Source organism: Cnephaeus nilssonii (assembly GCF_951640355.1).
Source record: "Cnephaeus nilssonii genome assembly, chromosome: 3".
NCBI lineage: Eukaryota > Metazoa > Chordata > Mammalia > Chiroptera > Vespertilionidae > Cnephaeus > Cnephaeus nilssonii.
Window position 1 is genome coordinate 41,888,136 of NC_137074.1, and position 20,947 is coordinate 41,909,082.

General features: G+C 43.8%; 1 protein-coding gene across 1 annotated transcript; it reads left to right on the forward strand.

Annotated features, from left to right (window-relative positions):
• Nucleotides 1–876: 876 nt before the first annotated feature.
• LOC307095832 (5-hydroxytryptamine receptor 3C-like) lies at nucleotides 877–6,933 on the forward strand (the record flags this gene model as incomplete). Its single annotated transcript, XM_079765400.1, has 9 exons — nucleotides 877–943; nucleotides 2,179–2,345; nucleotides 2,780–2,824; nucleotides 3,256–3,365; nucleotides 3,868–4,037; nucleotides 5,345–5,505; nucleotides 5,968–6,172; nucleotides 6,361–6,576; nucleotides 6,704–6,933. The coding sequence occupies 9 exons, from the start codon at nucleotides 877–879 to the stop codon at nucleotides 6,931–6,933; spliced, it is 1,371 nt and encodes a 456-aa protein (XP_079621526.1).
• Nucleotides 6,934–20,947: the final 14,014 nt, after the last annotated feature.

Consider the following 20,947-nt stretch of genomic DNA (forward strand, 5'->3'; position numbering starts at 1 on the left):
CTGTCATGATCTCTCATTCTGAACAGAGTTTCTTTTGTATTCTAAAAGAAACTTTACCCTTCTGCAAGAAAAAAATTTCCAAGTCTTTCTGGAAATGTAACTAATGTAACATAACAATGCTTCAATTCACTCTTTCGGTGTCTGATTGTTTTTTATAGAGGTGTGACATAAGATATAATATCGATACATGCCATTAATATGGATGTTATCTGAGATTACTAGTTTATATTAATGTATAACACTATTGACAACATAAAACATTAAAAGCAGTTCTGCTATCTGCTAATTTTATGACTTCTATTATCATGTAATTAATGCATAGAGTTAAAAAATGTATTCGGGACATTGATTTGGGGGAGAATGAATCAGGGAGGCAGAGAGATTGGAAAGAGAAAATCTAGATAAGGGGTGTTGGGAAAATATAAACAATAGATAATGAAGATATGAGTCAAAATTGTAATTTGGTATTTGCAATTAAACCTAGTGAATACATAACCAAATCCTTAAATATTGTCACCTTTCCAAATCTGCAGATTATTTGGTCTTACAAGAACATAATTCTTATCTCCCCAGCCCACACTCCTCACTAAGGCACGTTATTTTGTTACTGATCTCAGCACAGAGTAGCCAAACAGGCCCTTCTCCCTTAGTTTTGGCCCAACTTCCTCCCTGCCTGGAGCCCGGAAGGCATACCTGGATAAGGGCAAAGCAGAACGCTTTGCTGTGACCTCTCTGGGCACAGCCTCTCACCAGGGAGTGGTCACCTCTCATGAGCAGTATTCAAAACCAGGATCCAAGGTGTGGTCTGAGCTCCTATAAGCCCAAGGGATTTGGGAGCTCCTGGTGAGTCCCCAGAGAAGAGTCCAGAAGAGAAAGATGGAAGGGGAGTGGCCCTCTGGGGGGGAACTCCTCCTCTACCTCACTGTCAGCCTTCTGCTTCAAGGTAAGACGGGGCAAGAACAGGGAAGACCAGAGTGTGGTTCTGAAGGACATCTAGAGATTCCCCTCTAGTACTTGGAGGACATTCAGAATTAAGATGTTAAATATTTCTTCCATAATGTCTGTGTCTTGATTTCCTTTTGGTGACAGATAGAAAGACATTCCACCAATCAGGGCATGCAGCCTTCCTCTATTCCTACCTGCATAGGGACCTACCAAACTGTCCCATTCACCACCTCTCCAATTCCACCTTTCCACTGACCCCAGTGCTCCTTCCACCACGTGTCATCCCACTCTCCTATATCTTTTTCCTTTGATATGGGATCTATGAAAAGAGCAGACGCTAATTGTAAACATGCCCTGAAGGAGTAAGTGAAACATCAAGGGAAGGTGGAGAACAATCTGAGGCAAAAGGAAGTGGATACTTTGCTTCCCCAGGGGAATATTTGTTCCAAGTCAGGGTACACCGCTTCAACAGTATGGAAAGAAATGGAGATGAAGAGGAGCAGGCAGAGAAAAAGAACAAAGAAAGATGAAAATGGGGCAAAGATTCTGCTCAGGTACTCCCTGGCCATGGCCTAGAGACAACACCACACAGGCCTCACTATGTGATCCGCATAAAGTATATGCTCAGTGGTATCACCTAATAATTCCAATGCTGGAAATAAACCCCAACATATCTGGGATCACTAAATCTGAGATAAGCAACATAAAAATGCATGGCACCAAGGTAAACATCCATTCAGAATACCTACTACATATTTCCCACATCCACCTAGTAAGTGCTGTTGTTTGTTTCTCTTATCTTTTGATACATCTGTTCTTGCAGAAGTCCCTGAGGAAGACAATGCAAAAGAGAAATACATCAGAGCAGACTAACTACCCATTTTAGGGCAGTGCTCAGCGGTCTATTTGGTGGGCCCAAGAGCCCAAGAGCCTTGTGATGGGTCCCCTAAAAAGATGGTTTGCATATAGGTTTGGGCAGGTTTTGCATGAGGATGAAACAATGGGAATGAGGAGAAAGCCCTGACTCAGCTCACCACATAGACTTCCACCATTTGCCTACCAGACCAGCTCATCCTCCCACCCTGGCAGGAAGGGCTTTGGCCTTGGGTGGTTTTGGTACAGGAAGGAGGGTTCACCTGCTCCTCCCAGTGTGTCCCCTGCTTTCTCTCTCTGCAAAGAGGCTCCAGCCCTGGCCATGGAGACCCTCTCTCACTGAGTCTCTGCTCTCTACAGGGAGAGCCAACACTTTCACCATCAATTGCTCAGGGTTTGACCAGCATGGGGTGGATCCTGCTGCCTTCCAAGCAGTGTTTGACAGAAAGGCCTTCCGTCCAGTCATCAACTACAGCATCCCCACTCATGTCAACATCTCCTTCACCCTGTCTGCCATCCTGGAAGTGGTGAGACCTGGTCCCCACTTTCCATAGCTTCTAATAGGGAACAAGGATCCTCTGTCCTGTCGACCCAGCATTGTACTGGTCTAGTGTGGACAATAGGTACTCTGAATGGATTTCATATAAATAGAGGGGTTCCCTATGGGATGGGGAAACATAAAGAAGAAAGCTGCAGTGGTAAGCTGCATTTTTTCCAGGACTGATTTGTCCGTGAGTCCTGTTCTTTCTGAATGCTCTAAAAGGAAGTGATCTGTGTGTTGATTAAAACCTGAATGGTACCTAGATACAAGAGGAGGCAAGTAAGGAAAAGACAGTCCAATATTTAGAACTATGCCTGGCCCAATACATTAGTCAATATTATTAAGACTATGACCTGGGAGCAGGGCAAGTCTTTTTTGCACTAATGCACTAATGGTCCTGGGTGGGAATTTCTTCACCAGGATCCACATCTCCAGCTTCTGACGTCATTCCTGTGGATTGATTTGGTAAGGCAGATTCAACTATCCCCTTCCCACTTCCATTTATAAGGGATTTTTGAGGAGTTACTTTAAGGTTTTCCAGTCCAAACCTATAGCCAATGTATAAATCTTTCTGAGACCAAATAACTCCATTTAGAACAGTGGGGACACAAATCTCCCTGAGCATCTTAGGAAGGTAGAAATGGTGACCCAAGAAAATGGCCAAGAGGTTGTAAGCCAATCTATTGGTGTGTTCCTGGGTCTAAGTGATATTAGGCTATATTTAAAGACTGCCTGGAAAAAAGGCCATTGTGGGGTATTTTGCCAATGACAGCTGGCTAGATAAAGGAGGGGGTAGGATGTGGTCATTAGGGACATGAGTGGTGTTAGAGGATCAGAGTTTAAAGAAGAATGGGAGAGGCTGATTGGACCTCTGTCTCCCACTGCCCTGCCTGTAGATATGGGACAATCCTTTCATCAGCTGGAACCCAGAAGAGTGTGTCAATGTCAATAAACTAACTGTATCAGCAGAAAACCTGTGGCTTCCAGATATCTTCATTGTGGAATCGTGCGTATCTGGGCTGTACGAAGCCCATCTGAAAAGAACAGCCTAGGACAGTGATGGGCAACCTTTTGAGCTTGGTGTGTCAAACTTCGCCAAAAAACTGAGCGTAACTCGGGTAGTGTGTCACTTTGAGGAAAAAAACATTATTTCGCAAATGTTTCATCCTCAGGAGCAGCAAATGTTTCATCCTCAGCATGTGGCCGCCTCAGCGGCCGCGTGTCATCAGAAATGGCTACGCGTGTCAGTGCTGACACGCGTGTCATAGGTTCGCCATCACTGGCCTGGGATCAAGTGCAGGGCACAGGGACACCATAAGATTCAGACAGGGGCACAGCCTCAATTCACTGACTCCCACAAAACACATGAGGAGTAGCATAGGCGACATAGAGGGACATTAGAGAAAGAACCCAAAAGGAGAGCACAGTAGGGGAAGACCTGGGAAGAAAGGGAGACACAGGCTGATTCAGGCACCCATAGCACCCACCTCTCCTCCTCTCGAAAACAGCATGGATGTGGATCGGGCACCTCCAGGTCTCTCTGCATATGTCAGCAGTGACGGTCGGATAAAGTACGATAGGCCAGTGCGGGTGACCAGCATCTGTAACCTGGACATCTTCTACTTCCCTTTTGACCAACAGAACTGCACCTTCACCTTCATTTCCTTCCTCTACACAGGTGAGTGAGACACGTTTTGGCAGCTTCTTTAGATTCACAGGAAGACAATAAGTGGTGTAGGTATTATGAGGGAAAGTTTTAGACCAGTGTTTCTCAACTCTGGCTGCCCATTAAAGCTTTTAAAAATAGCAATAACTATACAACACCCTCGAGCAGTGATGGGCAACCTTTTGAGCTTGGTGTGTCAAACTTCGCCAAAAAACTGAGCATAACTCGGGTAGTGTGTCACTTTGAGGAAAAAACTAACTCCAAGACTCTAGTCGCAAATGTTTCATCCTCAGGAGCAGCACATGTTTCATCCTCGGCATGCGGCCGCGTGTCATCAGAAATGGCTACACGTGTCAGTGCTGAGACACGTGTCATAGGTTCGCCATCACTGGCCTAGAGTGTATCTTTCTGAGACCAAATAACTCCATTTAGAACAATTTCATTGTTTCAAGTGGGGCCCAGATGCTCTTAACTTTTAAGATATATTTTTATTGATTTCAGAGAGGAAGGGAGAAGGAGAGAGAGAGATAGAAACATCAATGATGAGAGAATCATTGATCAGCTGCCTCCTGCATGCCCCCTACTGGGGATCGAACCCCAACCCAGACATAGACCCTGACAGGGAATCGAACTATTACCTCCTGGTTCATAGGTCAACACTCAACCACTGAGCCACACCCACTAGGCGGTACTGTGATTTTTTATGTATCTCCCCAGGTTTTGCTGGTGTGCAGAGTTAAGAATTACTGCTTTCATTCCTCAATAAACTATTTTCTTAAAAGCGACCAAACTACTCCTTTAGTCTTAAATGGCCTTTGCACCATATCTGACCCTGAGCTACTGAACCTCTATAATTTTTAACTCAACCCTTTTAACTTTAATAGCTAACACACTTAACCCACTAAATCAATTTAACTGAATGCCACCAGGTATCATGTGGCAGATTTGAATACATCAATCATTAAGTGGGCATACAGGTAATGATAAAAATGTTGAGCTGTTCATGATTGATTCCACTAAAACAGCACCATACAACTGGGGAATTGAGAAGGAAAATGGGAATGGCTCTCGTTTGAGTCACATCCAAAATTCCCATAACAATTTTGACTCATCCTTGTTTTCAACAACAACAAAATCAGTGCTACAGCACACACATATGAATTGCTGGTCCTAGAACCCACTTCTGAAAAAGCCTGATGCCCTGCTTTTAAAAAGACAAAGAGGAAAATTTGTTGAGGAAACTCAATGGGGGAGGAATTGAATTTTGTGGGCAGGAGGCTTAGGAACTTGTGGACTGAGCTGCCCTGACCCCCTTGCAGTGGACAGCATGCTTCTGGGCATGGACAAGGAAGTGTGGGAGATAACAGATACGTCTCGTGACATCATTCAGACCCAGGGAGAGTGGGAGCTCCTGGGCATCAACAAGGCCACCCTAAAGATGTTGGTGGGCAGCAACGTGTATGACCAGATCAAGTTCTATGTAAGTCCAGGAATCACTCTTTGACTTCCTATCCCAATTGCTCTGTGATTTTTCTCTTGATCCAAGGCTTTTTGAGGTATAAAAAGAAGCTTTAGGGGGCTAAGCACCTGCTCCCCACTCCAACCTATACCCTAATGGTCCTAAAGAAGGATCCCCAAGAACCTCTGCCTTGCAGAGAGGAGGAGCAGCTGGGCTCCCACCTCAATGGAAAAGCCACCATCTGATGGTGCAAAGGGCCCTACTTTTCCCTAAACATCTAGAGCTGTGTTCCCAGCAGGTTGGACACAAATGAAAATTAGAAGACAAATTGGGGGCATTTCTGTAGAAGGGCCTGTGTTACTTAAAGAGATCATCCCATAACTAGCCAAACAGCACATCAGCAAAGATTAGAGTCAAATAGACAATTGAGCCTTTAGCATCAATTTAATTGCCGCATTCTCCACACTGTCTCCTCCCCACCAGGTGGCCATCAGGCGCAGACCCAGACTCTATGTCATAAACCTTCTGGTGCCCAGTGGCTTTCTGATTGCCATTGATGCCCTCAGCTTCTTCCTGCCTGCAGAAAGCGAGAGTCGTGCCCCATTCAAGATAACCCTTCTGCTGGGCTACAACGTCTTCCTGCTCCTGATGAATGACTTACTCCCTGCCAGTGGCACCCCCCTCATCAGTATGGCCCCTCCCATTTCCTGGGGAAGAGAAGGCAGCAGAGGACAGAGAGGGGAGCCTGGAGAACTGGCTGCCTCTCCACTTAAGGAGGAAAGGGGTTCTGGGGAAATATTGGATTTGGGGAAAGAGGCTTAAGAAAAGTGTAGAGATGATCCACCCTCGTTTAATTATAATTGCATTTGTCTTCAGGTGTCTACTTTGCTCTGTGTCTGTCTCTGATGGTGCTCAGCCTGCTGGAGACCATTTTCATCACCTACCTGCTGCACCTGGCCACCACCCAGCCCCCACCCATGCCCCGGTGGCTGCATTCCCTGCTTCTGCACTGCACCAGCCCAATGAAATGCTGTCCCACTGCATCCCAGAAGGGAAACAAGGGTCTGGGTCTCGCCCCTGCCAACCTGCCTGGTAAGGAAGTCAGCACTGCCCACACTTTCTCCTCCAACACCTTCATTGCTCTGCTTCAGCCTCCTCCCCTACCCCTCCCTCCCAGTTGACCTTCACAGCCCATGGTTGAGTCTTTTTCTCTCTGTAGGTCTGAAGGAGCCTGTGGAGTTGGTGGAGAAGGTGCCAGGTCCCCAAGAGGCAGAGTTAAATGGGTGCCCTGAGTCAACAAGGGGCCAACAGGAAGACAAGGCTCAGAAGCAGCACTTGGTCAGCCTGTGGGTACAGTTCAGCCACATGATGGATACCCTGCTGTTCCGCCTCTACCTGATTTTCATGGCCACCTTCATCATCTCGGTCATCATCCTCTGGAACACCTAGGCCGACATCCACATCCATCTCTCCCTGCAAACCACAGCTTGAGTTTCTCCTTGTATTAGGGCCAGCCAAACCGTGACCTCTTTCCTAATCTTAACCACTTCTCCAGTGACTACCATGTCCTCTTCTACATTCTCAAAACTTCAACACAGCCCTACCGAGTAGGTTCAGAACAGCCACGGTCCTCTCATGTTCCGTGGTCATCATTCCTGCACAAGTTTAGTGTCCCTCAGCCACACCTAACTTAACTCTGACTTCCTTATCAATCAAGGTCCAGGTCAGTGCAGTCTCTCCTTGATTGACTGACCCAATAAACAACTTTCCCAGGGAACACTGACCCCTCAGTACCTTTATGATAGGTCCACAAACTGGGGTGGAGAGTCCTCCTGCAGAAGTTTTGATACTTCACCCTAAACAGGTGTATTGTAATATTATTTAATTTTAAGTCTTTCAGACACTTTCAGAGTTTAAAATAATACAAAAGTAAAGTCTCATTTGCAAGAAATTACTATAAAATAGTTATAATTGCAAAATATTTCTTTCATCAATCATTTCCATTTCACTTTCCTTTACCTCTCTCATTTCTAAAATTGCTCTTTGAAATAAATAATGTGTCATTTTTTAAATTCTGACAGATTCCTCTGATTTCACAAAATCAAACAGAGAGGGCCTTCTGAATATACTTGCTTGGAAGAGGGCCAGAAAGACAGTTAAGGACCTCAATTAGAGTTCAAGTTAAATAAATTGTCATGCAGCCACATGATGGAATGCTTTGTAGCCATTTAAAGTAAGAATATAGATCTATGTTAATAAACATGGAAACAGGTCCATGGTTATAAAGTGGAGAAAACAAGTTACAAGACAGTATGTATACATTATTTCTGTAGGAAAAAAAAGCAGAGAAATGCAGGGGAAAAGGTATGTATGTCTAAACACCAAAACATGAGCAAACTTTGTGCTGGATAATGGGATTGGGATTATGAGGGATTGCTATTTTCTTTTATATATTTAACTATATTTTCTTAACTGTTTTCAATGAACAAATATTCTTTTTTACTATCAAAAATCTTATTTTAAATGTTTAATTTTTTATTTTTCAATTACAGTTGACATATAATATTATATTAGTTTCAGATGTACAACCTGGTGATTAGACATTTACATAATTTACAAAATAATCCCTCCAATATTTCCAGTAGCTACTTGACACCATACTAATTATTACTATATTATTGACTATATTCCCTGTGCTGTATTTTACATACCAATGACTGTTCTGTAACTACCAATTTGTACTTTTTAATCCCTTCACTTTTTCACCCATCTTCTCCAACCCCTCTCTCATCTGGCAATTATCAAAATGTGCTCTGTATCTATGAATCTGTCTCTGTTCTGCTTGTTCATGTATTTTGTTTTTTAGATTCCACATATAAGTGAAATCATATGGCATTTATCTTTTCCTGTCTGACTTATATCACTCAGCACAATACCCTCTAGGTCCATTTATGTTGCTGCAGATGGCAAGATTTCATTGTTTTTATTACTGCCTATCATTCAGAATCAAAGGACAGATAAAGAGCTTTCCAGACAAGAATAACTACGGAGTTCACCACCATCAAACTAGTATCACAAGAAATTTGAAAGTGTCTTCTTTAAGATAAAGAGTGTTGTAGTAAAATATAGAAATGTTTAAAAATGCTTAAAGAATGTCTAAAAACGTTAGGAAGGTTTTGAAATGTTTCCTTGTAACTTAAAGTGTGATATTAAGGACACATTCCCCACTGCCCTGGAGCATGTCTACCCCAGAGATAAGGATTTGAACTTCAATTACTGACTTAGAGTGACTTGCCAAGATAACCATCTGTGTGAGTGATGTACTCTCCCTAGATAACCACATGTAGCCCCTCGCCCTGTTTGAGATTAACATGTGTGCATTGACGTAATTCACTGGTAGCCACCTGAACTGCTGCGGGTACGGAACAGGCTTTAAAAATAGGTCCCAGCCAGCGGTGCTCGCCTGTCGAGACAGCCACAAAGGCACGTCCTTTTGTCAGTCCTGCCAGACGACAGAAGAACGGCTAGCACCTCCCGATCAGGACGCGACCGAGCTCTCGGGTGAGGAACGCCGGCCCCCTGCATCCGGACCAGCCCAGCCCAGCTGCCGGACCCCAGAGGACAGCACCACCGGCATCTCCATTAAGCCTATACCCGCAGCATCAGGAACTTGTGTGGGTAATAAAGTGCTGTGTGATTTGCATCTGCATATGTTTCATGTGGTGTAATTCCTCCGGCAGTTAATGGAATTATTTTGCGTATGCTTAAAATTTAAGTTAAAGCTTCTGGTCTTTTTGGTCCTAAGCCTGCCTTTGGTCCTGCTTGCGTAGAGTAGCCTCTTTGCTAGCAACTACTTGAATGTCCCAACTCCTGAACTGTTAACGTTTATCAAAAGGGGCCCCAGGTCCCTTCCCAGGATCTACTTGGGACAAAGAAGAAGAAAGATAAAAATATGAATAATAAAATGGCATGAAATACATATCTATCAACAATTAATTTAAATGCAAATAGATTAAATGCTTCAATCAAAAGACATGGTGACTGAATGTGTAACAATGGGAAATTGTAACCCACCCCACCATTCTTTTGACATTGTTTCAGTAAGTGCTGACTCTGACTAATATGTAAATTGTAGATAAGCAGCATGTTTGTATAAGAATACTAAGAACTAACTTCAGAAGATGCAGCCCCAACCTTCAGTCCAGGCGTCCTCAAACTACGGCCCGCGGGCCACATGCGGGTGTTTGTGCCGTTTTGATTTTTTACTTCAAAATAAGATATGTGCAGTGTGCATAGGAATTTGTTCATAGTTTTTTTTAAACTATAGTCCGGCCCTCCAACGGTCTGAGGGACAGTGAACTGGCCCCCTGTTTAAAAAGTTTGAGGACCCCTGCTTTTGTCATCCCAGTTCCAGGAGATTTACTGACCTTAAACCATAGAACCAGGATGATGAAGACCAGAATGATGCACACCAGACCATCACTTGACCAGTTTCAAGATCCTCATCAGAAAGAACTATGCTGGCCTGCATGTAGAGAACTTTTCAACCACCACCCCCCTTGATTTCTTTGTTCTGCTTTCCCTCTCCCTCCTTATAAAAGCCTCTGCTTGCACTGAGATGTTGAGATGGGCTTTGTGACAGCGTCCATCTTCTCAAGATGCCTGCATTTGAATAAACCTCTTTCCTTTTTCACCAGCATCTGTTTCACGAATTTGGTTTTTCTGGTGGCGGGCAGCCACACTTGGGTTCTGGTTACAAATGGGTAACAAAACAAGATCCTTACACATGGTGTCTACAAGAGACTCACTTTGGATCAAAAGACACACAGAGACTGGAAGTAAAGGATGGAAAAAGATATTTCATGAAAATGGAAATTGCCCATGCACCAAGAAGTTGCTGGTTCAATTCTGGGTCAGGACACATGCCTGGGCAGGACACAGCCAATCAATGTTTCTCTCTCTCTCTCTCCCCCCCCCCTCACCCTTCCTCTCTCTAAAAAATCAATAAAAACATATTTTTTTAAAAGAATAAGAAAATGGACGTGAAAAAAAAAGAAGCTATAGTAGCAATACTTATATCTGACAAATAGACTTTAAAACAAACACTATAACAAGAGACAAGAAAGAACCTAGCAATTCCACTTCTGGATATTTATCCAAAGAAACCCAAAGCACCATTTAAAAGACATAGACATTTAGCCGAAGCCGGTTTGGCTCAGTGGATGGAGCGTCGGTCTGCGGACTGGAAGGTCCCAGGTTCGATTCTGGTCAAGGGCATGTACATTGGTTGCGGGCACATCCCCCGGTGCGGGGTGTGCAGGAGGCAGCTGGTCGATGTCTCTCTCTCATCGATGTTTCTAGCTCTCTGTCCCTCTTCCTTCCTCTCTGTGAAAAATCAATAAAATATATTTAAAAATAAAAAAATTTTTTTTAATATATTTTATTGATTTTTACAGGGAGGAAGGGAGAGGGATAGAGAGCTAGAAACGTCGATGAGAGAGAAACATCGACCAGCTGCCTCCTGCACACCCCCTACTGGGGATGTGCCCGCAACCGAGGTACATGCCCTTGACCGGAATCGAACCTGGGACCTTCCAGTCCGCAGGCCGATGCTCTATCCACTGAGCCAAACCGGTTTCGGCTAAAAATAAAAATTTTTTTAAAAAAATAAAAGACATAGACATTAAAAAAAAAAAGACATATATATTCATCCGTTCATTGCAGCATTATTTGCAATAGCCACGATTTGGAAGCAACCTAAGTGTCCATCAGCAGATGAACAGATAAAGAAAAAGTGGTACATATATACAATGGAATAAAACCCCCTATTTTTTATTTTTAAATTTTTATTGTTGAAAGTATTACGTAGGCCATCCTTTTTTTCCTCACTAAACTCTTCCAACCCATTCCTGGTCTCCTCCCTATTTCTTTAAAAAAAGAATTCCCTATTTCTTTAAAAAAAGAATTCCCTACTTCACACCTTCATCAGCAGTTATTATCTGGGGAGAATTTTAACAGCTAGCTGGGAACAAGGCCTTGATGACAGATAGAAATTGAAAGGGGAAGTAAAAGAATACATATATATATATATATATATATATATATATATATGAATTATATTTCAATTAGATGAATACATTTCAGGGATTTATTTACATTTCTGCCTCCCCTAAGAGGATGTGCTTTTCTAAAGATCAGGTACAGGTCTCATTCTTTTTTATTTTTTTAATCCTCACCCGAAGAAGTGGTACATATATACAATGAAATAAATTGATTTTTAGAGAGAGTGGAAGACAGAGAGAAATATCAATGTGAGAGAAACACATCGATTGGTTGCCTCTTGCATGCACCCCGACCGGGGCCCAGGACTGGGGTGGAGCCTGCAACCAAGATACGTGCCCTTGACCGGAATGGAACCAGGACCCTTCAGTCCTCAGGCCAAGGCTCTATCCACTAAGCAAAACTGGCTGGGGCGCTCATCCATTTTTATAGCTCAGTATATGGCACCATGCTTAACACATCATAGGTGCTTAATACAGACTTGTTGAAGGGTTAATATATGAATGTATGCTAGCCAATCAAGAAGCAATATTTTAGAGGAAGAGGGAAAGGGGGAGAAAATGAGAGATATCTGTAATACTATCAACAATAAAAAATATATATATTTTTAAAAAGAACCACTATTTGCCGAAACCGTTTTGGCTCAGTGGATAGAGCGTCGGCCTGCGGACTCAAGGGTCCCAGGTTCGATTCCAGTCAAGGGCACGTACGTTGGTTGTGGGCACATCCCCAGTAGGAGGTGTGCAGGAGGCAGCTGATCGATGTTTCTCTCTCATCGATGTTCCTAATTCTCTATCCCTCTCCCTTCCTCTCTGTAAAAAATCAATAAAATATATTAAAAAAAAATAAAAAAATAAAAATAAAAAGAACCACTATTTTTCTAGCTCTAGGTATAATCCCTTTATCCCATCCTGGCATAGTTTATTTTATTTTTCCCTAACTAATGTGGAAAGTTAGCAGCCCCTTTTTATGTGTGAACTTAACTATCTTTGAGTTCTTATACCTGTTACTTATACACTAGTGAAGGCATTTCTGCTTACAGGTTCTCTTACAGGTTTCCTTCTTTCCATCACTTGGAACATATTTCTCCTTCAGAAACTTGTTCTTGACTTTTGCAATAACTTAAAATGAAGAGTGGTTGCCACATAGTTGAGCCCTAACCGGTTTGGCTCAGTGGATAGAGCGTCGGCCTGCGGACTCGAGGGTCCCAGGTTCAATTCCGGTCAAGGGCATGTGACTTGGTTGCGGGTACATCCCCAGTAGGGGGTGTGCAGGAGGCAGCTGATCGATGTTTCTCTCTCATTGATGTTTCTAACTCTCTATCCCTCTCCCTTCCTCTCTGTAAAAAATCAATAAAATATATTTTTTTAAAAAAGAGTGGTTGCCACATAGTTGAGAAATTTCAAATTTCTCAAGACCACATTGCACCATTTTCCCTTTCTCACCTCCACATTTATATTTCTCTAGATGTTATCTTGCCATATTTTTCCCATCTCATAGACATGTGACTAGGTTTTCTGTGCCAAGATTGTTATAATTGGCAATGTCCTTTGCAAAAAAACACAACCTGCTCATATGTTAGGTTTGAGGTGAGCCTTGTGGTCTAAAATATGAAGCAAAACAGAGTTTAGAGCCCTAACACAGATTATTTCACATATAATGCATGGTAGTAGAAGTCTATACAAAATAAGTAACATTTTTAAAATACACCATGAAGATGTTTCTTAACGTGTGTGGCTAGCTACCTTTCTCAGGGAAACACCAGGAAGGTTTGGAGCTTCTCACTAAGCAAGCATCATAAAGGCACAATTTAGCATGCAGAAGGTAAATGCAATTATGAAATGGGTCATTAAGATACTCCCCCTGAGAGTAATTGAGTAATTCTGCCAAGCTACCCAAAGCCAACATTTTCTCTTTTTTAAAAAAAACATATTTTTATTGATTTCAGAGAGGAAGGGAGAAAGAGCTAGAAACATCAATGATGAGAGAGAATCATTGATTGGCTGCCTCCTGCATGCCCTCTATTGGGGATCGAGCCCACCACCCGGACATGTGCTCTTGACCGGAATTGAACCTGGGACCCTTCAGTCCACAGGCCGACGCTCTAACTGCTGAGCCAAACTGGCTAGGGCCAAAGCCAACATTTTCCATGCCCAGGTTTCACTTCCTCCCTGGCTACCTGTTCCACCCTGTTCTATCATGACCTTCGCTAGATACCAAAGGAGCAGTAATTCTACCTGCTTACTTAATTCCTACTAAGTTAAGACCACATCTCTTGCCAATTTCCTCATACTTGCTGACGAAAGATCTGCTTAGATTCCTAGTCTCAGCAATCTTGAGTTCACAAACTACTTTCCTTTTCATTCTTCTCTGCCTTACACTTTGCTCTGCATGTCTGTGGCCCTCTTAGGAGCTGGGTTCTTCGGGAGAGTAGCTGCATAATATTGAGGATAAAAGAGGTCGCCCATGTTTCTGGTAACTATCCCACTTGCCACACAGCCAGCAAACCAGGTGCCCCATAACAGAAGACTGCCTGTCACCACCGGTCCCTGCAGCATGAAGGACAGGCTGAGAGCACCTTGTTTTCAGTGCTGATGGGTGGAAGCTCAAAGACCTCTGCTCCTTCTGAACCCTCAGCAGTTTAGTCTGTTCTTCTTCAGCATTGGTGATTGTACAAACAGCTCCAAGTTCGCACTAGTTTACTGCATGGATAGAAGAGGGGAAAGGCTTGTTCTCGGCATCAGTCTTAGCCAGTGGCTGGGCGGCATTCTTTAGTTTGAGCTAAGGTTCCTGGGGTTCTACACTGCGTATTTGGTTTTCCACTTCCTTGGCTGTGCCCCTTCTCTTCCTCCTTTGCCTCTGCCTTTTTGGCTTTGGCTCTCCATCTGCAGAAGCTTCTGGTTTCTGAGGGGGCTGAGGGGGGCTTGGGCAGTGGCTGTTTCTGTTTCTTTGGCTTATTCACACTACCAGTGGGTCTCCCCTTCTTCTTTCCTGAAGGGAAACCCTCTTGTTTGGGGGAAATGGTCATTGTATCAGTCTCCTTCTCTTCAGCCTTGGAGTTTGCCTGAGGGGCTAGTACACCCACTGGAGGTACATTCTTTGAATCAGAAAATATTCAAGATGCTGTTCCACCTAAAGAACTATCTGGTCTCCCTAGATTACTCCCAGACTTCTGTGAGGTTGCGGATGCCCTGGCACCAGGGGGTTCCTTTCCAGCAGTGACCAGGTCTGGGTGTGTCTCTGTCTTCACTTTGTAGTCCCCACTGCCACACCTCTCCTCTAAAGACCTCTCAAGGGGCATTTCTACATTCAACTCCTGGTTTGTTGGACAGACTGGGTCGGATACCACCTCACCTTTTCTCTTCTCCATCTCAGCATCCTGAGCAGCAACACTCCCACCTTCAGGAGGGCCACTTCAGAGACAGTATGTCATCCAGGGCAACTATGTCTCCCTCAGTCTCTGCACTGTTTGAAGACACACTCCTAATATTTGGGGACCATGATCTTCTGAACTATAGCTTCCAATTTCAATCCCCATCCTTTCCATGGGGCAGTATTTTGGTCTTCGCAAGACTTGTGAGGTTTAGCAGCAGGGCAGTTTCTACTGTCTGGACTTGGAAGGTCCTTGGTGGGTTCCCTCTTAGGAATGGACTTGAAATCCTGTGTAGAGCTGAAACCAGTTTGGCTCAGTGGATAGAGCGTCGGCCTGCGGACTGAAAGGTCCCAGGTTCGATTCCGGTCAAGGGCATGTACCTTGGTTGCGGGCACATCCCCGGTGGGGGGTGTGCAGGAGGCAGCTGATCGATGTTTCTCTCTCATTGATGTTTCTAGCTCTCTATCCCTCTCCCTTCCTCTCTGTAAAAAGTCAATATATATATATATATAAATCCTGTGTAGAAAGATGGGCATAAAATTAAATGCTTTATCAGCACCATCTTTTCATGGATGAAGGAGGTGTCCTTTCTCTGCAGTGTTACTGTTCTTCACATCCTGTGACTGTCTCTTACCGGGAATGGGAGAAATAAAAGAACAGACATGACCCCTCATGATTAAGGGGTTTTGAAAAACATGTTTCTCTTGACCTGGAAGCCTCAGCATAACATTACTGGGTTTGGTGATGTGTAGACTCAGCCAGGTCATGTCCATCAGTCTCTTGGGGTGGCCCATACATATTTTAATTGAGGATTCCTGGAGGGCTGCTGCTTTTGACTGGAGAGGTCTGCAGAGAAAGATCCCAACAAGATTCTTGCTCTAACTTCTAAAGTTCATAACCAATTTTCTATCCTGCCTCTTTAGTCACAATTACACTAGAAATGATTAACAAAAAAATAACTACCCTCTTATACATTTGTAGACTAAAGAGTATATTGCTAAATAACTCATAGTTCCAACAAATAAATCATTGAATTTTTTAAAAATCCCTACAATTGAAACTAGTACATATCAAATTGTCAGAGGTGAAATGTATAGCTTTAAATAAACATAGTATAAGGAAAGAAGGAAGGATACAAAGATTCTAGGAAATGTTAAAGCAATGCGCAGTAACAGATCAGTGGTCACCTGGCAATCAGAATGGAGTGGGGAAGGGCAAGAGAGAGCAATTCCAAAGGGACACATAGAAAATTTGGAGGATAATAGACTGTTTATTATCTTGATTGTGATGATGATTTCACAGGTGTATACATTTATCAAAACTTGTCAGAGTGTAGTGTTGAAACAGCTTATTTTATATCAATTATACCTCAATATAACTGGTCTTAAAATGTGCCCATGGAGGAACCCTCCTGCGTTGGTAGGACTGAAAATGGGTGCAGCCACTATGGAAAACAGTATGGAGGTGCCTCAAAAATTTAAAAATAAAACTACCTTATGGCCCAGCAATTCCACTTCTGGGTTTTTAATCTGAAGAAATCCAAAACACTAATTTGAAAAGATATATGCACCCTATGTTCATTGCAGCATTATTTACAATAGCCAAGATATGGAAGCAACCTAAGTGCCCCCCCCCCCCCCCCCCCCCCCGCCGCCACCCCGCAATAGACGATTGAATATAGAAGAGATGATACAACCCTGGCCAGTGTGGCTCAGTTGGTTGGAATGTTGTCCTATTTAGTGAAAGTTTTTGGGTTTGATTCCAGGTCAGGGCACATACCTAGGTTGCGGGTTCAATCCCACATCAGGGCACCTAAGGAAGGCAACCAATTGATGTTCTCTCTCACATTAATGTTTCTCTCTCACTCTCTCCCTTCCATTCTCTCCAAAATCAATAAGCACATCCTCAGGTGAGGATTTTCTTTTTAAGGAAAATGTGGTACAGATATACAATGGAATATTAACCAGCCATAAAAAAAATAATAAAATCTTACCAATTAGGACAACATGGATGGACCAAGAGGGTATTGTACTAAGTGAAATGTCAGACAAAGAAAACCAAATACCATATGATTTCACTTATATGTGGAATCTAAAGAACAAAATAAATGAACAAACAGACTCATAGATACAGATAGTTGCCAGATGGGAAGGGGGTTGAGGGGCTGGGTGAAAAACATAAAGAACTTAAGAGCCCTGGCCGGTGTGCTCAGGGTTAGAGCATCGGCCCAGGCATCAGAAGGTCTCGGGTTCAATTCCCAGTCAAGGGCACATATCTCAGTTGCTGGTTCAATTCCCAGCCCCAGTAGGGTGTGTGCAGAGGCAACCAATCAATGTGTCTTTCTCACATCAGTGTCTCTCTCTCTCTCTCTCTCTCTCTCTCTCTCTCTCTCTCACTCCCTTGCCTCCTTCCACTCTCTCTAAAAAAAATCAATGGAAAAAATATCCTCAGGTAAGAATTAACAACAACAAAAGGTAAAGGGATTAAGAAGTACAAATTGGGCCCAGCTGGTGTGGCTCAGAGGTTGAGCATCGACCTATGAACCAAGAGGTCACCAGTTGGATTCCCAGTCAGAGCACATGCCCGGGTTGCAGGCTTGATCCCCCATAGGGGGCCTGCAGGAAGCAGCCAGTCAATGATTCTCTCTCATCATTGATGTTTCTATCTCTCTCTCCCTCTCCCTTCCTCTCTGACAATCAATAAAAATATTTTTTTTAAAAAAAAGAAGTACAAATTGGTAGTTAAAAAATAGTCACAGGGATGTAAAGTACAGCATAGGGAATATAGCCAATACTATTGTAATAGCTATGTAGTGCCAGGTGGATACTAGAATTATCAGGTGACCACTTCAAAAATTATATAAATATCTAACCACTATGCTATATCCCTGAAACTAGTATAAAATATTTAATGTTAATTGTAATGAAAAATAAAATAAATAAAATATGCCCATGATGAAAAAAAACTTAAATATTATATAACAATGTAAAATGAAAAGTTAAAGTCCTTCTACATACCCCACCTACAACTACTAATGTCTTTGAAGTCTTCCACAAGGGCCTTCACAAGCATATTCATCTCTCTTTCCTCCAAATAGATAACTGTCCTGAATTTTGCATTTATTATTCTCTTACTTTTTGTTTTACTGCATATGCATGAATTTTAAACAATATATTGTTTAAATATGTATACTTTAGAATACACACACATTATGTAATATCATACTTCATATATTTTGCAGCTTGTTTTTATTTTTTATTTTTTTTATTTTTTTATTTTTTTAAATATTTTATTGATTTTTTACAGAGAGGAAGAGAGAGGGATAGAGAGTTAGAAACATTGATGAGAGAGAAACATCAATCAGCTGCCTCTTGCACACCTCCTACTGGGGATGTGCCTGCAACCAAGGTACATGCCCTTGACCGTAATCAAACCTGGGACCCTTGAGTCCGCAGTCCAACGCTCTATCCATTGAGCCAAACCGGTTTCGGCTGCAGCTTGTTTTTATCATTCAATATTATGCTCTTAAGGGTGAAAAAGATGAAGGGATTAAACAAACAAAACAAAAAAAACAAAAAAAAAACCCTCATAGAGAGGACCAAGATGGCGGCATAGGGCGGACGCCTGATTGTTGCCTACCACAACAATTTTGAAACTACAACTGGAAAACAGAGCAGACACCATCCAGAACCACCGGAGGGCTGGCTGAGCGGATGCTCTACAACTAGAATAAAAGAGGGGGGGACGCGGGATGATGCTGATGCCAGTGAGCCAAAGATCAAACTTTAAGAACTACGGCTCTGGCGACACAATGGCGGCCTGGAACGTCCTCGGTGCGGTTCCCCCGGCGGTTTCCGGCTGAGGGGACGGCTCCGCTCGCTGCCGAGCACAGACAGACGAGCCCCTGGGGGACATGGGGTGGGAGACTCCGCGCTTGCTGACCTCCGAGTCCTTCGAGAATCTCTGCGCCCTGGAAGCAGCCAGGTGCGCATGCCCAGCGACTGGCTGCCGCTGCAGATCCGAGCGCCGTCGCAGCGACCTCGGATCAGCCCGCCGCCGCGCACCGGGCGCACTGGAGCTTCGCCGAGCCCGCCACTCAGCGAGTTCCGCGGCAGCCGCCCCGGAGCTTTGAGAAAATGGCCGAAGGAATTGCTGAGAGGGAATTGACCGACAGGAATTGGGACCAAGAAGACGAAGCCCCGCTGGGTCCTGGATTCGGGTGAGGCCGCACGCCCCTGGGTCCAGGAGAGGCTGGGACTCAGGTCCTGGTGAGGCTGGGTCCTGGGTCCGGGCGAAGCCATGCGTCCCTGGGTCCGGGCGAGGCCACGCGCCCCTGGGTCTGGGTGAGGCCACGCACCCCTGGGTCTGGGTGAGGCTGGGTCCCGGGTCCGGGAGAGGCCACGCGCCCCTGGGTCCGAGTGAGGCTGGGTCCCGGGCCCGGGTGAGGCCGCATGCCCCCGGGTCTGGGAGAGGCCACGCGCCCCTGGGTCCGGATGAGGCTGAGTCCCGGGCCCAGGTGAGGCTGCGTGCCCCCGGGTCTGGGTGAGGCCGCACCCCTGGGTCCGGGCGAGACCAAACCAGAGGGAGTCGGACCTGCATTACCACCATTTGTCCACCATCCAGAGCTAAAAAGTCAGTGCCGACATGTGCACATAAGGAACTGGTGGACATTGAAATTGGGTCTCAAAAGAACTGTTGGTCCAGAAAGAAACTTACTACAGACTAATTCATTTGCCTGTCAGCATAACTACTATTGCTCATCTCACATTCGGTTCTTATAAGTATATTTCTAGTAACACATGATCTCACTCATCTAGGGGAAATGATGAACAACATAGACTGATGAACAAGAACAGACCCAGAAACAAGGAGGCATCGATCGGACTGTCGGGCCTCAGAGGGAGGGTAGGGGAGGGTGGGGTTCGGGGGAAGAGATCAACCAAAGGACTTGTGTGCATACATACGAGCCTAACCAATGGTTAAGGACAACAGGAGGGTGGGGGCATCCGTGGGGAGGGGTGTGGTATGGGAATGGGGGGATGAGGACAAATATGTGACACCTTAATCAATAAAGAAATTTAAAAAAAAACAACCCTCATAGACACACACAACAGTATGGTGATTGCCAGAGGGAAAGGGGTAGGGAGAGGTAGAAGAGGAGGATATAGGGGGGATAAATGGTGATGGAAGGAGACTTGACTTGGGATGGTGAACACACAATGCAGTACACAGATAATGTGTTATAGAATTGTACACCTGAAACCTATATATGGAATATTAGCCAGCCATAAAAAAAAAGATCTTACCAACTGTGACAACATGGATGGACCTTCACTAGATACCAAAAGAGGAGTAATTCTACTTGCTTACTTAATTTAGTGGTTAATTTTATTAACCAGTGTCACACAAATAAATTCAATAACAAAGAAAAAATACATTATGCTCTTGAATTGAACCATGTTGATGGGTACAGTTAATTAAGCTCTTTGTCGCATAGTATTCCATTACATAATTCTGCACTAATATACATGTGGTTATTGAACTTTTGACATATAGCTATTGTGAAAAAAAATGTTGCTATTGTGACTGGGGAACTTAATTTTTAATTTTAGTTAATTTAAAGTTTAATAGCCACATAGGACCAGCAGTGCAGTGCTAGAATATACCCAGGAGGAGAATTCATTGGGTCTTATGATTTATACATCTTTTATTTTAAGAGACCATGATAAATTGTCTTCCAAAATGTTTTACTCCCACCCACAGTGCATAGGAGTTCCTGAGGCTCTACAGCCTCACCAACACTTCCATTGTCAATGAAATGAGTGTGAATCAGAACCATCTGGGAGCTTTTATTTATTTTTTAAATATTTTTTATTGATTTTTAGAGAGTAGAGGAAGGGAGAGGGAAAGAGAGATAGAAACATCAATGAGAAAGGAACTCATCAATTGGCTGCCTCCTGCACGGCCCTACTGGGGATTGAGCCTGCAACCGAGGTATATGCCCTTGACTGGAATAGGACCTGGGGCGTT